The sequence below is a fragment of the Lipophrys pholis genome, assembly GCF_963383615.2.
Source record: "Lipophrys pholis genome assembly, chromosome: 12".
NCBI lineage: Eukaryota > Metazoa > Chordata > Actinopteri > Blenniiformes > Blenniidae > Lipophrys > Lipophrys pholis.
The window spans coordinates 22,475,920-22,490,613 of NC_137641.1; the positions used below are offsets into that span (position 1 = coordinate 22,475,920).

The window sequence follows — 14,694 nt, forward strand, 5'->3', positions numbered from 1 at the left end:
TTTCAGCCTACAGTTGTTGTTCAGTTAAGGCAAAACTAAAAATATGAGATTGACTAGAAAATCACATTTTTGAGATGCCCTGTAAACATGAAGGATCAATCTGCAGCCACACCTCATACTGAACACCATCACAATGTTCACTGACACGAAGGGAAACTGTTTGAAAACTGTGAGCATCAAACAATAAAAGGATGGAATTACTGCATTAACTCAGGATAGAGCATAAGCAATCACTTAGAGCAGGGGTGTCAAACTCAGATCCTCGTGGGCCACAGCCCTGCACGTTTTCAATGTCTCCCTCCCCTGAATGTCCTGATGGTTCATCACCACATTCAGCACAAAGCCAGATAACGAGCTGCTCATTGCAATCAGCTGTGTTGAAGCTGGGAGACATGCAAAACGTGCAGGGCTGCGGCCCTCGAGGCCTGGAGTTCGACACGTGTGACTTAGAGGGACAGTGTCTGTCCAGTAATGCTTTTACATATTGAGAAATGATAAAACCTTAATCTGTCTGCACACCCTACAATAGTAGCAGTGCCCTGCCGTCGATTCCAACCTATTTTCTGAGGCCTACACATATTTTCTTTATTCGGCGGAAAGCTTAAAAACCAATGTGGACAAAAGCAAAATCTCCATGACCCATCGAGCTGCGGGAGCCTTGTGGGAGACTGAATTTGTGAGCACAGAAAATGAACTTTCCTGAAAGTTTGTAAAGGTCATCAATGTCATGGTTTTCTTCAATACCGTGTTTCTTAATTCCTCGTGAAATTTTGTCTTTTTTTTTTTTTTTTTTTTTAATTCGGCTAACCTTCAATATCTTGGTTTTTAGATCAAAATAGGAGAAAATGAAAAAGCAGACCTGAGACTTTTGAGGCTGGTGAACAGAAATGCTCCTACCATTCGACTTAGTGAAAGACGGTCATACTCCAAAGGTCTTTAGTCTGCCCCAAATATTGCAATATAAAAACAACCTTGGAAATGTTAAAAGCTTAAAAGAGAGACTACAGAAGACTTCATGATAATATTTTGGGGGGAAAAAAGGCAATGGATCAAATAGCAAAATAACAGAAAACAATTCTTAACATTTGTTTGTTTGTTTTTCTATAAAGAACACTGCTTTGTGATCATTTCTGATTTTTTATGTAGACTCTGAGCTACAGTTCTATTTCTGTGGCGCTATAATGGATGGCCTCATATTGTTAACACAACCATCACTAACAACAATCAGCTGAAGCCTTGGTTGTTGTGTTTTCTCCATATTGGCAGCTCTATGAATGTAAAAGAAGACACCATGGAAGTGAGTGAGTTCAAATGTATTTATACCCTTATTTGTTTATATATGTGTGCGCGATCATGTGGTTAATGCCTTGCCTGTCCCTTCTCCTTCACTCTCTCTGGGAGGTTGGGAGACAGTTCATCTTCTGGCTCTCAGATACTAAACAGCCTTGTTTCATTAATATATAAATATCATGTCTGTCACATTTGCATGGCACAGCCAAGTTATTGTTTTTTTAATAACGCGGCTAATCTCAAGTTGTTTACTTCCGTCAGAAGACATCCTTTTATCACAAACTTCCACACTTTTACATCAAACACGTGCAAAAAGGCTCTTCAGCACGATTTTAGGGGTTTAACAATCGCACTGCTCAGTTCTAAAAGCACTGTGGCACATTAATGACACATTAGGAGAAAAACAAGATATTGAAATTTAACAACGTGTACAGTAAAATCCTGTCAATTTAAAAAAAAAAGTTTTCTGAAAAGCTACCTGGTTAGGTAACACTTGTCCTATTTATTGCAATCTTTGACAACAATGTTTTACATCAAAAATAAATGTCTTTATCCATCTTTTGTACCACTTTTACCAACTCAGGATTGTAGCAGGCTGACAAAGGCCGGGTACACCCGTCCAGCATAAAAAGACAGAGACAGAGAGACTAGCTTGCCTAGTTGGAGAATAGAAATGCTCGGTGTCGGACTGTGGGAAGAAATCGGAGGACCTGCGCAAAACCCACGATATGCACAGGAAGAACATGCAAAAAAAAGCCTGACAGGAGACATTCTTGCTATGACACGACAGCACAAATTACCACCGCGCGGTTGACCTCTCGAATAGTCTAAAGCAAAACTGAACATGAAAACTTTATAAGAGCAGAATTAATGTCAGAGCTGCTTGCACTGTCTCACATTTCACTAAACCTACTGAAGTCAGTGTTTACTACTGTTTTCACTGCTGCTGGTAGCCTCTGTGCTGGTTTGATATTGTAGATTTTAAAGGAGACAATGACGAATGACAATCCTGAGTTTGTCTCGAGAGTTGTCCCAGTAAGTCTTAATGAATTCCATTCAGTGTTAACTATATGCAGCGTGTGAACAGATAGAAGTGATCAGCTTTCTGATAACATGTATGTAGTTGCACTGTCATCAACTGCAGATATTGCATCGACCTTGTATTTCTGACAAAGCAGATCCCTAAAAAGTGTTTGTTGTTACTATAACTGGTGTTGGCCACAGGTGGCGCTCCTTCCACCATGAATGAAATCTGCGGGGCTAAAACTTCCAACGTTGAATGGCAGAAATGACGAGATCTCATTTAATTTGATTTCTGGGAGGGTGAGATTTCTTAATCTTCCGCTAAGCCGCAGACTGCTCAGAGACACGGAGAGTTGAGGAATACGACATATTCCTCGTCCTTAATCTGATGATTCATTGGCTCGCCACAGTCGCTGTTAGTTTAGGCTCAGCTCTAATAAGCTGCTCTCTTGATCTACTGCTGATGCGGGGAGGTGAAAGTGAGACAGTAATAAAATGTTAATCACATTTAATGACTGTGAGCTCCGCAGTAGCCTGCGTGTTGCTCCGATTGACCATCCATCAGTCACATTACTGCCAGAGAGATGTTTGCATTAAGGATAAATGATGAGGCCACTGATGAAATTTCATCTCACAATATCTCGTTACTTGGAAACAGACTTGACTCTGGAGTGATCAAGCATCTAATCAAATGAGAAATTACTTTTTTTTGGTTGGGATGATGAGTCTGGTAATTTCCAGGTATTAATCAAACTCAAATTGCTGTTTGATGTTGGCTTGCAGTATTCCACCTTAATAAATCCTCCTATTTCCGCCTGTCTCCTTTTTATTTTGAACTGTTTGAATATTTCAAAAGGAGGGGAAAAAAATTATTAGCTGAAGGTGTTTTGTTAAGAAGAATAAATCAAATGCAATTTCAACATGCTGTCCAAGGTCAGAAAAAAGTACCGTGAGCTTGATTTTGTTGCCACTAACCTGGCTGAGACTTGCCGCGTTCCCGCTGGGCCACTGGGCAGAAGTACAGTTAACTGGTCACGGAGGAATTGATCAAATGTTCTACAGGCAGGAGAGAAGGGTGTGCTATAGTGCAGTGGATTGGGAAAGATGGAGAGATGAAGGATAGAAGATGAATCGAGTCAAATTTGTGGAAAAAAAGCGGAATTGAAAAAAAAAAATTGGGGGGGGGGAGACATGAAGGAGAAAACAGGAGAGAACAGGTGGGAAGGTAAAAAAGCAAAAAGAGGAAAAGAAAAAAAAAAAACTACAGGTTGACAACTAAAACACATGAAACAACATGCATAGACCATGAAGAACTCCAGGAATGCTACAGTGACTAAAAAGGTGAAATTAACAATCAGATATGATCATGGGAGGGACGGCGATGATTATGTCGCTCTAAAAGTGACTGTGGATGGAGAACTTGTGGAACCATCGGTTGACCCAGACTGGCGGATCGATTGGCCCAGGGGAGGAGAAGCCTGCAGGCCAGACGGTCAATACCATGGCCAAAGCTTCAAACAGGACACAACGCACTGGCTTAATGGACTGTGGGGAGGCAGGATTCGACTGCCTGACTGAACATTTGCATTACCGAGTCTTAAGATTGAAAATCAACACTCGGAAACGTACTGTATGCATGTGCATTCGTGCATGCGTGACTTTTATCGATTACACTCAATAACTTTGAATCATCACAGCCAGAAGTTCAGAGGAGAGAAAGCAGGCGGTTCACAGCAAAAGAAGTGAACCTGGGGGTCGCATGCAGAAACCAACGCTGATGCTTTTTTACCCTCGCAGAAAGTGGAATTTATGGGAGAAAAATAGAGAACGGAGATCCAAACTAGGCAAATCTTTGCTTTGTAATACCTTCGTAACATCTTCAGGCATTGCTAAACTTAATTGGAAACAATCCTGTAACTCTAGTGAAAATTATCTATTCAACAATCTTTCCCCCATTATTTTCCTCCGTCTATAATCTTTTCAATTTATCTCAGCACTTTAATACGAGGACTACGAATTAATCATAGATGCTGATTGTGATGTGAGGTAACAATGACTGAGATAACACTGATGGTGGTTTAAAGTTACACTCAAATGAATCAACCAGACAGCGACTATAAATAACCACAGCCATATTTGAAGACAGTCCCTCTGGTGCGGCTCAAGAGTTGAAAATGTGCTACAATTCAGAGGCTGGAACTGGTGCTGGAGAGGGTAAAAGTATTGACATGCAAACAAGTGATTCAGGGTGTATCCACCTCCATTTATGACGACCTGTGGGAAGTGGAAAGAAGACTATTGGACAGGCAGCCGGTTCCAGATCGAGGCGTACGAGCAGCTTCATAAATCTGACAAATAGAATGTCTTCACATATTTCTTTGCCCGAGATTTAGTTGAGCATCTATACAAGATTTCGATACAACCGCTCCGTTTCTGTTTGCTCATCCTTCAGTGCATGAGCGCAGGCACAAACTCAGTCAAAAAGCGTCTGGCCGAGAGCCAAATAGAGGATTGTTCTGCAAGCATATTTCAACTCTCAGTTCATCAAGTCCTATGACATTTGTCTGTTCAGCTTCTAACAGTACCGTGGAAATTGGCTTTTTTTTTTCAGCTGCAAATAGAATGAAAATTAAAAAAAAAAAAAACAGAGACTTGTAGACAGAAAGCACTTCTTGCTTCACAAAATTAAGCCTATTTGTGCAAAAGCTTCTCGGTAATTAACAAATTCCTTCAGAAAGAGCAGAATGTACAAAGAAAGAGCTGATGTGCGCCTTCGTCGCTCCCTTTTCTTTCTGTTTTGAAGCAGAAAGCGGTAAGCAGCACATTCCAGTAAATCACAACTAATTTCAGCCCTGCTTGACGTGCCTACTAAAGTAGAAACACATGCACCACCTCCCCTTTCTTTTCCTTCCTGCCACAGCCAGCCTACACTTTTCCTCTACTCAATCTCACAGTCCCACTCTTTCTCTTTCTGCTGCTTTGTTCAATACAGCCCTCCTGCTTTGAACATTTACTCTGATGATCAATTTTTAGAGACATATTTCATCAGCTGCTCGCAGCAACTTTGCGTTTTCTTTTCTTAACTTCGCCGTGTTGATACGTCACGCACAATATAAGAATAGTATTTGTGGGGTTCCTCGTCGTTTTAAATTTACAGATTTACATGTTTGGTTGGTAAATAAACACTTTTAATGCATTTGATGATCAAACACGCTAAAATTCATATAGAAAAATATCTAAGAATGACTGCAGCAGTGTGCAGCTTTACACAGCTTCAACTCGTGATTCTTTATCAATTCAGTTTCATCCATCTAGAGAAGAGTCCCTTTGTCTTTACATGGTAAAGACCATGTTTTTTGGATTGATGACATTCTACTTTATCCATTTCACTTTTCTCATTTCTGTTTTTGTCTCTAATGCATTGTGAAAAAAAAAACTTTCTGAAGGATACCGCTCTGATGAATGATAGATGAGTGTTTAGCCAGTTGCTTTGTGAGAAGAGTCACAGTCTTCACTTTGTAATCCAGTGTGTGTCTGTTTATACGGAGGAAGTTGTGCTGATCCCCATTTCATATAACGCCACACTTCTGCCTCAATCTGCCTTTAATATATTCATTCTTAACTTCATGCTGCTCCCTTTGTTTGGGCTGTACAAATATATTTGGCCAGCTTGTGCTCTGCTTGCCACTGGTGTTAAATAGACAGGAGGATGAATGCCAGCTGAAAGTATTAATGCATCTGGCATGAATGCTAATACATTGCTGCTGCAGTGGGCTGGTAGACTTGTCCAACAGATATATCTAAACTTTTGATGAATCGCCAATGAAACATGTGAAAAAGAGACATTGGAGACACTGTCAGAGTTTATAATTCCATCCATCCATTTTCTTCCGCTTATCCATTTCCGGGTCACGGGGGTGGCAGGCTGAGCACCGTCACCCAGATGACATTGCACCGATTAAGAACCTTCCTGCAGGTGGTGAGCCCACGGAAAGGTGGCGCCCGGCGTGGGACACAAACCCACTACCTTGAGATTGGGAGTCTCATGCTGTACTAACTGAGCTAGAAGGGGGTAGCTTATAATTCATGTCCAATCTTTTACTTTATGACGAACGTAAAAAACAATCTTCACTTCATGTGGTTATAAGACTTTGGATTATTTCAAAATTACTTCTATCGAAGAAACACTTTCTATTCCAGTAAATGCTTCTGATTCAAAAGCCTCACCTTTCAAATTCAAGTGTGCCTCCTATGATGTACAGCGCTGAGAAAATCATGCTGGAAGCAAAACGCTCATGAAAATAGGATGGTCTCCTACTCGATCTCCCTCTCTTTGAATGTCGGTTCACAAATCACATGTAATCGGCTGAGACCTCAGCAAACCTCTGTAGGTCCAAGTTTGTGCCTTTTTTTCCCTTCTCTTTTCTTACTCCCAGGCCGGCACTGCACCCATCGCACATAAATACAACAGCTCCGGACAGAAGTAATTATTCTCTTTGCTTAAAAACAAGGATGAAAGTGCTTTTGTCCATTTGGTTTAGATACAATTTCCTCTTTTTAAACCACAAATACAACCAAAATATTTTCCTCTTTGCCGGTCTCTTAGCAACTGAAGAACAGTTTTCCAGTGACATCAGGGGCAGGGAGCAAGAGAACGAGAGAGATTTTCTTTTTTTCCTCTCAAGGACCTGGTTTCAATGAAGTCAGACTTGGGTGAAATTACATTTCAGAGTGTACACAATTAGAGTTGATGTGGCAGCACAGAATTTCGTTCGGATCAAGTTTGGATTTGTGTGACAGCGGGTTAAATGTTGCCCAATGTGACAAGTACATCTTTAGTGAGAAAGAAGACAGTAAATAGCACAAGTACACAAATATGACTAAATAACTGTGATTCAACTTGGAGAAAAAAAACAAAAACCTTCAGTGTGTCTTTTTTTTTTTTTTTTTTGTATCAGCAGTGAGTTGTGGAGCCTGCATTCCTGCCTTAATGTTACTTTGGACTGGAGGGATGTTGAGGCTACAGAGCTCGCTGTGCACTGAAATCAACATAGAAGAAACAAAACATTCCCTCTCACGAGGTGGGTGTGTGTAGGCCCGAGACGCGTCATTACCGTCGGTCGTTCCTCCTGCGTCGGAAAAGCTTTTTGGTGTGTGCGATCTCCGCCTCATTAGGAAGGGGCGGGAAAACCTGTTAGAGACAAATCAAAGAGTCAGAGAATGCTGCCTGTCAGCGACTTCTATCAATCTGAAGGAAAGTGGAAGCGGAGTGCACAAGCAAATGCACATTGGAAGACGGCTCGTTTTTCTTTATACTCTCGACGTGTGTGTGCATGCCACCGTGTCCGCATCCACAACCACAGCTCTCTTTAAAGCCAGCTTTGATTAGCTGACTGTATGAACACATGTTGCTGTAACAAGGATGTCAGACATCTTTGCTCCTAAACACGGGATGACTGAGTATCCCTGATTGTTATTTTTTTGGCAGGTGCGGGCCGGATAGCTATTAACACAGGAGTGGCCAAAATGACTCCCTCATTCACTTAATCACTGCTCTCTACATAATAAACACGCAGCTATTTACCAAATAACGAGCAGTAAATTGACTTCTTGGGCATTTATGAATCATCTTGCGTCATCACCCACAAGGTGTCGAGCCCCACAACAGCACTCTTCGCGTCTATGAAAGCAGCCGCTTTTAATTGTGGGAATTTCTGTCAGAAACTCAAGTACGTATTACAACCTTATTTTGCGCTGGGGTTAACCTTGGAGTTCCTGAGAGACGTCAACAACCACTCGGTGAGATATTAACCGAAAGGAGAAAAATCGGACTCTAACTGCACAGCAGCTGAACAGACAAAAGCATTGTGTTGAATGCAGAAGGTAATCCAGCCTCGTTTTAGGCCAAATAACTAAACAGGAGTCGAAACAGGACAGGTGTACTTTTTTTCCCTCCCCAAGGTTTCATGTTATTTTGTAATTACCTGTGAGACATTGTAAAAAACAGGTGACATACACTCGATGTACTGGAACTTTGTAGACGCACAAGCAGACAACTCACTGTCGGGGTTAGGGTTGAGGTGACAGATGTCTAGCTTGAAATATAAGAAAATATAAAAAGGCTATAAGCTCTGCCTTCTCAAGATAACTATCGATTAAGAGCTGTGAATTCTGTATTTGTAGCTGTTATGTAAAGCACTTTGCATTGCCTTGTTGCTGAAACGTGTTAAAAAAAAGTAAAGTTGCCCTGCCTTGCTTTTGCTAAAGAGAACATCCCATTGACAAAGAGAAGAGGACAAACAAAGAGGCTGTGTTTAAGATGGGGCTAGTAAAAAAAAAAACACACATTAAAACATGGTGGTCGGCAGCTCTTTTCTTTGAGTACATTTTATACAAAGAATATGCAAAGAAACAGTTTAATTTAAGTTTGTTTAGAAAAACAATTTTAAACATACCCATAACCATGTTGAATTAACCCTTCAAATTAATTTTCTAACTACACAGACAACCAGTTTGTCTACACACTGAAACAAAATGATAATCACAAACAAAAAAAGAATCCTAATTATTTATTAAGCTAACACCACTAGTACAAAACCATCTAGCCACATAAGATGTTTTGCTGTGAAGTAGAATCTGGTTTGGATGTGTGTTGGGTACACTGATGGATGCTGCCCCTACTTATACAGTTCACTTCCAGTGAAAATGAAATAAGACCATCGACAATCCATTAAACATCAGCCCCGTCAATCAAACTGCACACTCCCTCCTTCGCTCGGTATCACTATGTGCTGTTGCCATGGTTACATGGAGCCCAGGACTAGTGCGGTTGTGTACACACCAGCCTCAACGTTAGGTACACTCCGACAATCTAATGAGATCTTCTACGACAGCTCCGTCACAAGTTGTGCATTTAAAAAGTTAAACCAATTAAGTTTGATAGAGATCATCAGCGAGGTTTCAATTTTGGGTTCATTTCAGTGATTGAATATGCAATAATTTTGACAGATTTGTTATGTAACCCTATTAACTAACATGAGAGGGAGGGAGCAATAAAAACACCACTGAATATTATGCATGTTCAGCCCCTCTACCGTTGTTTATTTAAAAATAACAGGGACAAAATAAGTTATCATTTTAAAATGAAAGTGTAGATTGTCTTTTGGGTAATTGATCATTATATTGTGGGATCAGACACAGTGCATAATAAATGCTTGCAATAATGTGTCCCTCAGCAAATCCCCTCTTTTGTGTGCCAGTGCCGAGCAGACTGAATTAGATTTGAATTGGTAAAGAAGTTACAGGAGTTTGTGGGGAATTCTACACAGTTGGACATTGGAGAGAAAGTTTTAATTTTTTTCCACCGAACATCTTGAAATGCAAAAAAAAAAAAAAAAGAAAGTAATTGGGAACGTTATATATGATCTTTTGCATTATTGTGGCGTAGGGCAGCTTTTTACTCAAGCTCAAGGACAGTAGCTATCGTATGTATGCATACAGAGCGTGCATTTTACCTGCACAGTGGCATCGCAGCTTGGCGTAAACAAATGTTGATTCACAACAAGTATAGACCTCATTTCCTTATTTGGATGAACACTTTGCACATTCAGACATCCTCAAATACACACTGTATTCAAATGAGAGTGAGGGAGAGCTTGATATTTGACACTGCTGTTCTAACCTACTTCTCTCACGCAGAGGCTGCTGGGGGGGATGGTTACTTTATGATCCAAATGTGAGAGGCAGAAAGTGCATAAATGTGTATAAATATGCAATTCTTGCCTGTCTCATCCGAGCGTATTAACAGAATTAATTATTGTCAAGTTTAGCTTTCCCCCCCACTCAGATTTCGAGTTTTCTTCCCCACAAGAGAGGTCTGAAAGAGAGGGAAAAGTCACTGGAGTGGAGAGAAAAAAAAAAGAACAGCGGAACTGTTGCATGTTTAGCTACTGTAGTTTTCCTCTAGGATATCATTAGCTGTAATTCTGCCTTCAAATGGTAACCAGATGACATTGAGAGCACACACATACACGCATGTGGGCATGCAGGCGCACGCGCATGCGCGTACAAAACAGTAAACGATGCCTACCACATATTTTCTCAACCCTTTAACTTGTTGGATTTTTCCACTGCCAGTTGGGATTGCGTTACAATAAGTGAGATTTCCGCTGTAAATAAAGCCTGAAGGAGGCTGGAGTGTGTGCGCTGTTTGTAATGCACATTACAGAAACAGAAAAGGAGGAAATGAGGGATGGAGAATTGTCTGTGTGTGACTGTGTGTGACTGTGTGTGACTGTGTGTGTGCTATCGGCAGGTAGCAGCCAGTGCTGGGCAGATCAAAGAGAGGCATGTGCTGTCCTGGTCCCCAGCCAGAAGACCTCTCACCTCGAGGCAGGCAGTGCAAACCCTGTGGACGTGACAAGGATGGCGAAGGAGGGGTGAGAGGAGGGGGCGTTCTGTGTGAGTGGGAGAAGGAAAGAGAGCCAGCAGCAACACAACGACATGTTGTCTGTTGGATATCTTTGTAGACTTTCTAGGAGAAATGCCATAAATGAGGGTCTGAGGGTCGCACAGTGAATACGGACATCATAATAAGCAACGCTTTCAGAACTATATATACTTTCTTGTTTCAAAAATAAAGTGTAATCAAATTTATACTATCATCACCAGTTGGGGATCTAAAGTGGCCAATGTACAGAATCCTATAGTATGTATGCATACTATACACTGCAGACTATACACCGCAGACTATACTATACACAGATGAAGCAACTTTGAGACCCAGAGCACCTTCCCTGGAGGCTTGAGAATTGTTTTGGGTGTGGACAGTTAGTTTAGCCACTGTTTATCAAAGCAGAAATTAGGTAGTGTCTCATGAAAAACTGCTTAGGGCACATCGTGTGTTTAGTTTTTTTCATGCAATTTTTTTTTGATTTTCTATTTCATATCATAACTGTTTGATACTCAAGAGAAACAGGTCCTGCTCAAATGTTAATATATTCTGTCTTTTAATGTGTTGATATTGGCGTTCGATCACACCTTTTCTCTAAAAAGTGTTTAATCATGCCTTGAATGATTTGGATTTGAACACAAAGAACATTTATACAATAGTTGTACTCGATGTAGCTGTACATCTCTTTGTTTTATATTCATAACTTGCATCAGTTAGCACTCGCGAGAAGGTCCTGGGTTCAAAAACTGTTATACCGGTTTTCTCCCAAAGTCCAAAAACATGCATGTGAGGCTAATTGGTGATCCAAGATTGTCCCTGTCCGTGTGAATGTGAGTGTGTGTGTGTGGTTGTCCGTCTCTCTGTGTTTGGCCTGTGATGGACTGGTGACCTGTCCAGGGTGTACCCTCCACTTAGATTTTCTCCAGCACCTCGCGACCCTGAACAGGATATAGGCAGTAAAGAAGATGGGTGGATGGAACTTGGATCAGTTTGCCCAAATCTGAGAAATTCACAAACACTCCTTGAATGCATCCCACTGATGTTGTTGCTCTGTTAAGTGTGCGGATTGCAAGACGAGTGATCCACCAGGTCTAAAATACATTGGAATAAACCCAGTGTCTACACAGAAAACGCATCGGGCCTGTTTAACAGAGCAGTACGGAAATGTAACTGCAATCTGAGGTGATGCTGGGATCAACATATTTTCTGTGTATGTGTGGCCTCAAAATCAATAGAGTATAATTTCTTTAGCCTTGAATGGCTGTTTCAACCAAGCCTATACGTCAATGTGAGCCAGAAAGGAAATAGCCCTTCATCCCTTCCCCCATGTTGAGACAAAAAAAAAAAAAAAAAGCAGCGTAACATAAGTACTTCAACTGGTGTGACGGTTGCTGTGGGGACAGATGATTTCAGGATTTCCCCTTTTGAAGTAACAGATCCATCAGCATTCTTTAGACAGCAACTTACTGCACAGTAATTAGTGACAGTATGACAGATGGTTGTAAAGCAAAAGCATTATCACAGCAACAATGATTTTGTCCTCCATCTACAACATAAACCCCAGAATGATGCTGCTGTCATTGCGCATGTGTTTGATTGGTCATTGACAAGCAAGAAGATCGCTGTAACAGCAAAACTAGTACATAAACACCGGTGTAAAGAAGAGAAGGTATGAGTGTACGGTGTGTGGCGGGGAAGGGGGGGGGGGGCATTTTGACAATGTGATTCATTTAAAGTTTCAAGAAAAAGGCCAAATCAAAAAGAAAGAGAGAAATAATGGGAACTGTCAACACAAGAGCGAGAAGCTTTGCATGTGCAGCTTTGGGGCCTATGATGAGGATTTCAGATTCATGACAGTTGAATAAGAGAAAGACTGGTTTTCATCCAGGTTTTTTTATGTCCTCAAGGTAGGTAGTGATAATGGAGTAGGCAGTGATAGTTGTGCAGCCGAGTCTCGCTAATTTACAGGCAGGATTCAACGTCTGATTGGACCAAAAACCCATTTTACAGAAGCTGCAGTTGTAGTCAAGGGCAAACACAGCTTGTGCATTTCAATGACAGAATTTTCTCTATAACAAATATAATGCCTCTCTTCTGCTCGGGCAATCTAAATCCGGCACTATATGTAATTATTAACAGTCTGACTGCAGTTTTGGCCTGAATTTCCAGGCAGTGACGGCATTTCTGTCAAAATGTGCATTTATAGAAAATATGCTGAATTTGTGAAGGTGAAGTAATCTTACGGTAGAACAATAAAGACTTACATCTTATTATTGATGGTTCAGAACAGTATCTATAAAAGTTTGGTAGAAACACAGGAGACGCAAAGCCTATTGGTTTTAATTGTATGGTTATACTGTGCTGCTGAGTTGTTCTGTTTTTGCTAATATCTGATAGACATCTCTAGTCTCACAGTGAGAATATCCCTGGTTAAAGTCCAGTGGGGGCCAATTTGTGTATATGGATGATTTTGTTTTAAACTAATGTCTCCACATTTTCCATCTAATTGCAGATCCCATTAAGCCAATCATGCAGTAGAATTAGAATAACATGGACTGTAAACCTTTATCTTGTTAGTTCTCTACAGACAGAAAACACAACAGAAGAGAAAGCTATTGTAACTTTTATATTACAAAATACAACTATGTATTTTCAGCCACTATTTTTCCTACACAAACATTAAAAAAAAGAAGCAACTACCACAGCAAAATGGGCATTTTATAGTTTTCTCCTGCAATTTTCTATGCCTGTGAATTCAGCATGAAAATGGTCACATCATATAAGCTGCAGGTGATTATATATTAATAATTTCACAGCTCTGACTGAGGTGTGGTTTTGAGTTTTATTATAGGCTTGGGTGTGAGAGCCTGCCTTGACAGGAAGTTGACATACCCTGTAGTCTTTCAGTGCAGATCAAAGGTCAGTGGGAGAGGCTGCATGAGATGTTAAAGGAGGTCTCCTATTCATATCAACTCTACAAAGCCAGGTAGCTCCAATACAACAAGAGCCTCGCCTGGTGTAATCTAGACACAAAGCCTTATTTAGCTTCTGAAGGGCTCAGCCGACTCTCAAACAGAGAATGTAACCGGCTTCTCCTGGTACAATCTTAAAAGATCTTTATTTTTCTAAGGATTTGCTGTTAGGGTTGCGGGCCTGGGTCAGATGCCATTGTTGATCCATTCATAACAATGACGCTGGTTTAGTGTGGACAGGGTATAAGTAACGAGGAAGGAAAATAAGGAAATGAGTGAAACTAACAGGGATAGAAATGTGAAGAATAGAAATGGAGGCTCGCGATTATAGAACTTTCTCTGCAATAGCATAGAAAGTGAAGTGCGTGTTTTCCTGCGCCTTCTGGCGTGTAACAATTCTGGTATGATGCTCATTCAGCCGAGTCCATTGTTTCTCTCGGCTTATTTATGTAGCGAGGGCTCTGGGCCAAGAGCAATAAATTTAAAACTGCCCCAGGGGTGGCATTACAGGACAGGTTGTTGAGAGCAAAGGAGAGAGCGAGAGAGAGGGAGAGCGAGCAGGAGACTGTAAATACAAGATAGGGAACACGTAAAAACTGAGAAGAGTGGAGATGCATACGCTGAAATAACTTAGGTGATTTGTCGACGTGCCTAACGTGAACCAAAATTTCTCCCTGCTGTGTCTTTAGGAGATCCACATTATGCCGTGTTGCTTCTTTGGAGTTTTGAACAGAGGTGTAATGTTTTAAATTTATTTGAGAAATCCGTGCTTGACTAAGACCATTAAACTGATTTAAAAGGTAAATCTGAGATGTAAAATAAGATTCCATATAGATTTTGCTATGGGGCTGAACACTGGTGTGGTGTGTTGCCACATATACACGGCTTTAAAGTCAAATGAATAAATTCTATGAATTTTATGGTTTGCAAGCTGTCCATTTGGTTATTAGAATAACC

General features: G+C 40.8%; 1 protein-coding gene across 2 annotated transcripts in view; it reads right to left on the reverse strand.

Annotated features, from left to right (window-relative positions):
• ctif (CBP80/20-dependent translation initiation factor) overlaps positions 1–14,694 on the reverse strand; it is a 56,669-nt gene that overhangs the window by 17,582 nt on the left and 24,393 nt on the right. Inside the window, exons 8-9 of one of the 2 annotated variants that reach the window (XM_080477295.1) lie at positions 7,428–7,504; positions 3,289–3,393 (exon numbers count right to left, since the gene is read on the reverse strand). In XM_080477295.1, coding sequence (XP_080333421.1) covers positions 3,289–3,393; positions 7,428–7,504 — 182 coding nt within the window. The remainder of the gene's footprint in view (positions 1–3,288; positions 3,394–7,427; positions 7,505–14,694) is intronic. The other variant, XM_080477296.1, reaches the window with a different exon arrangement.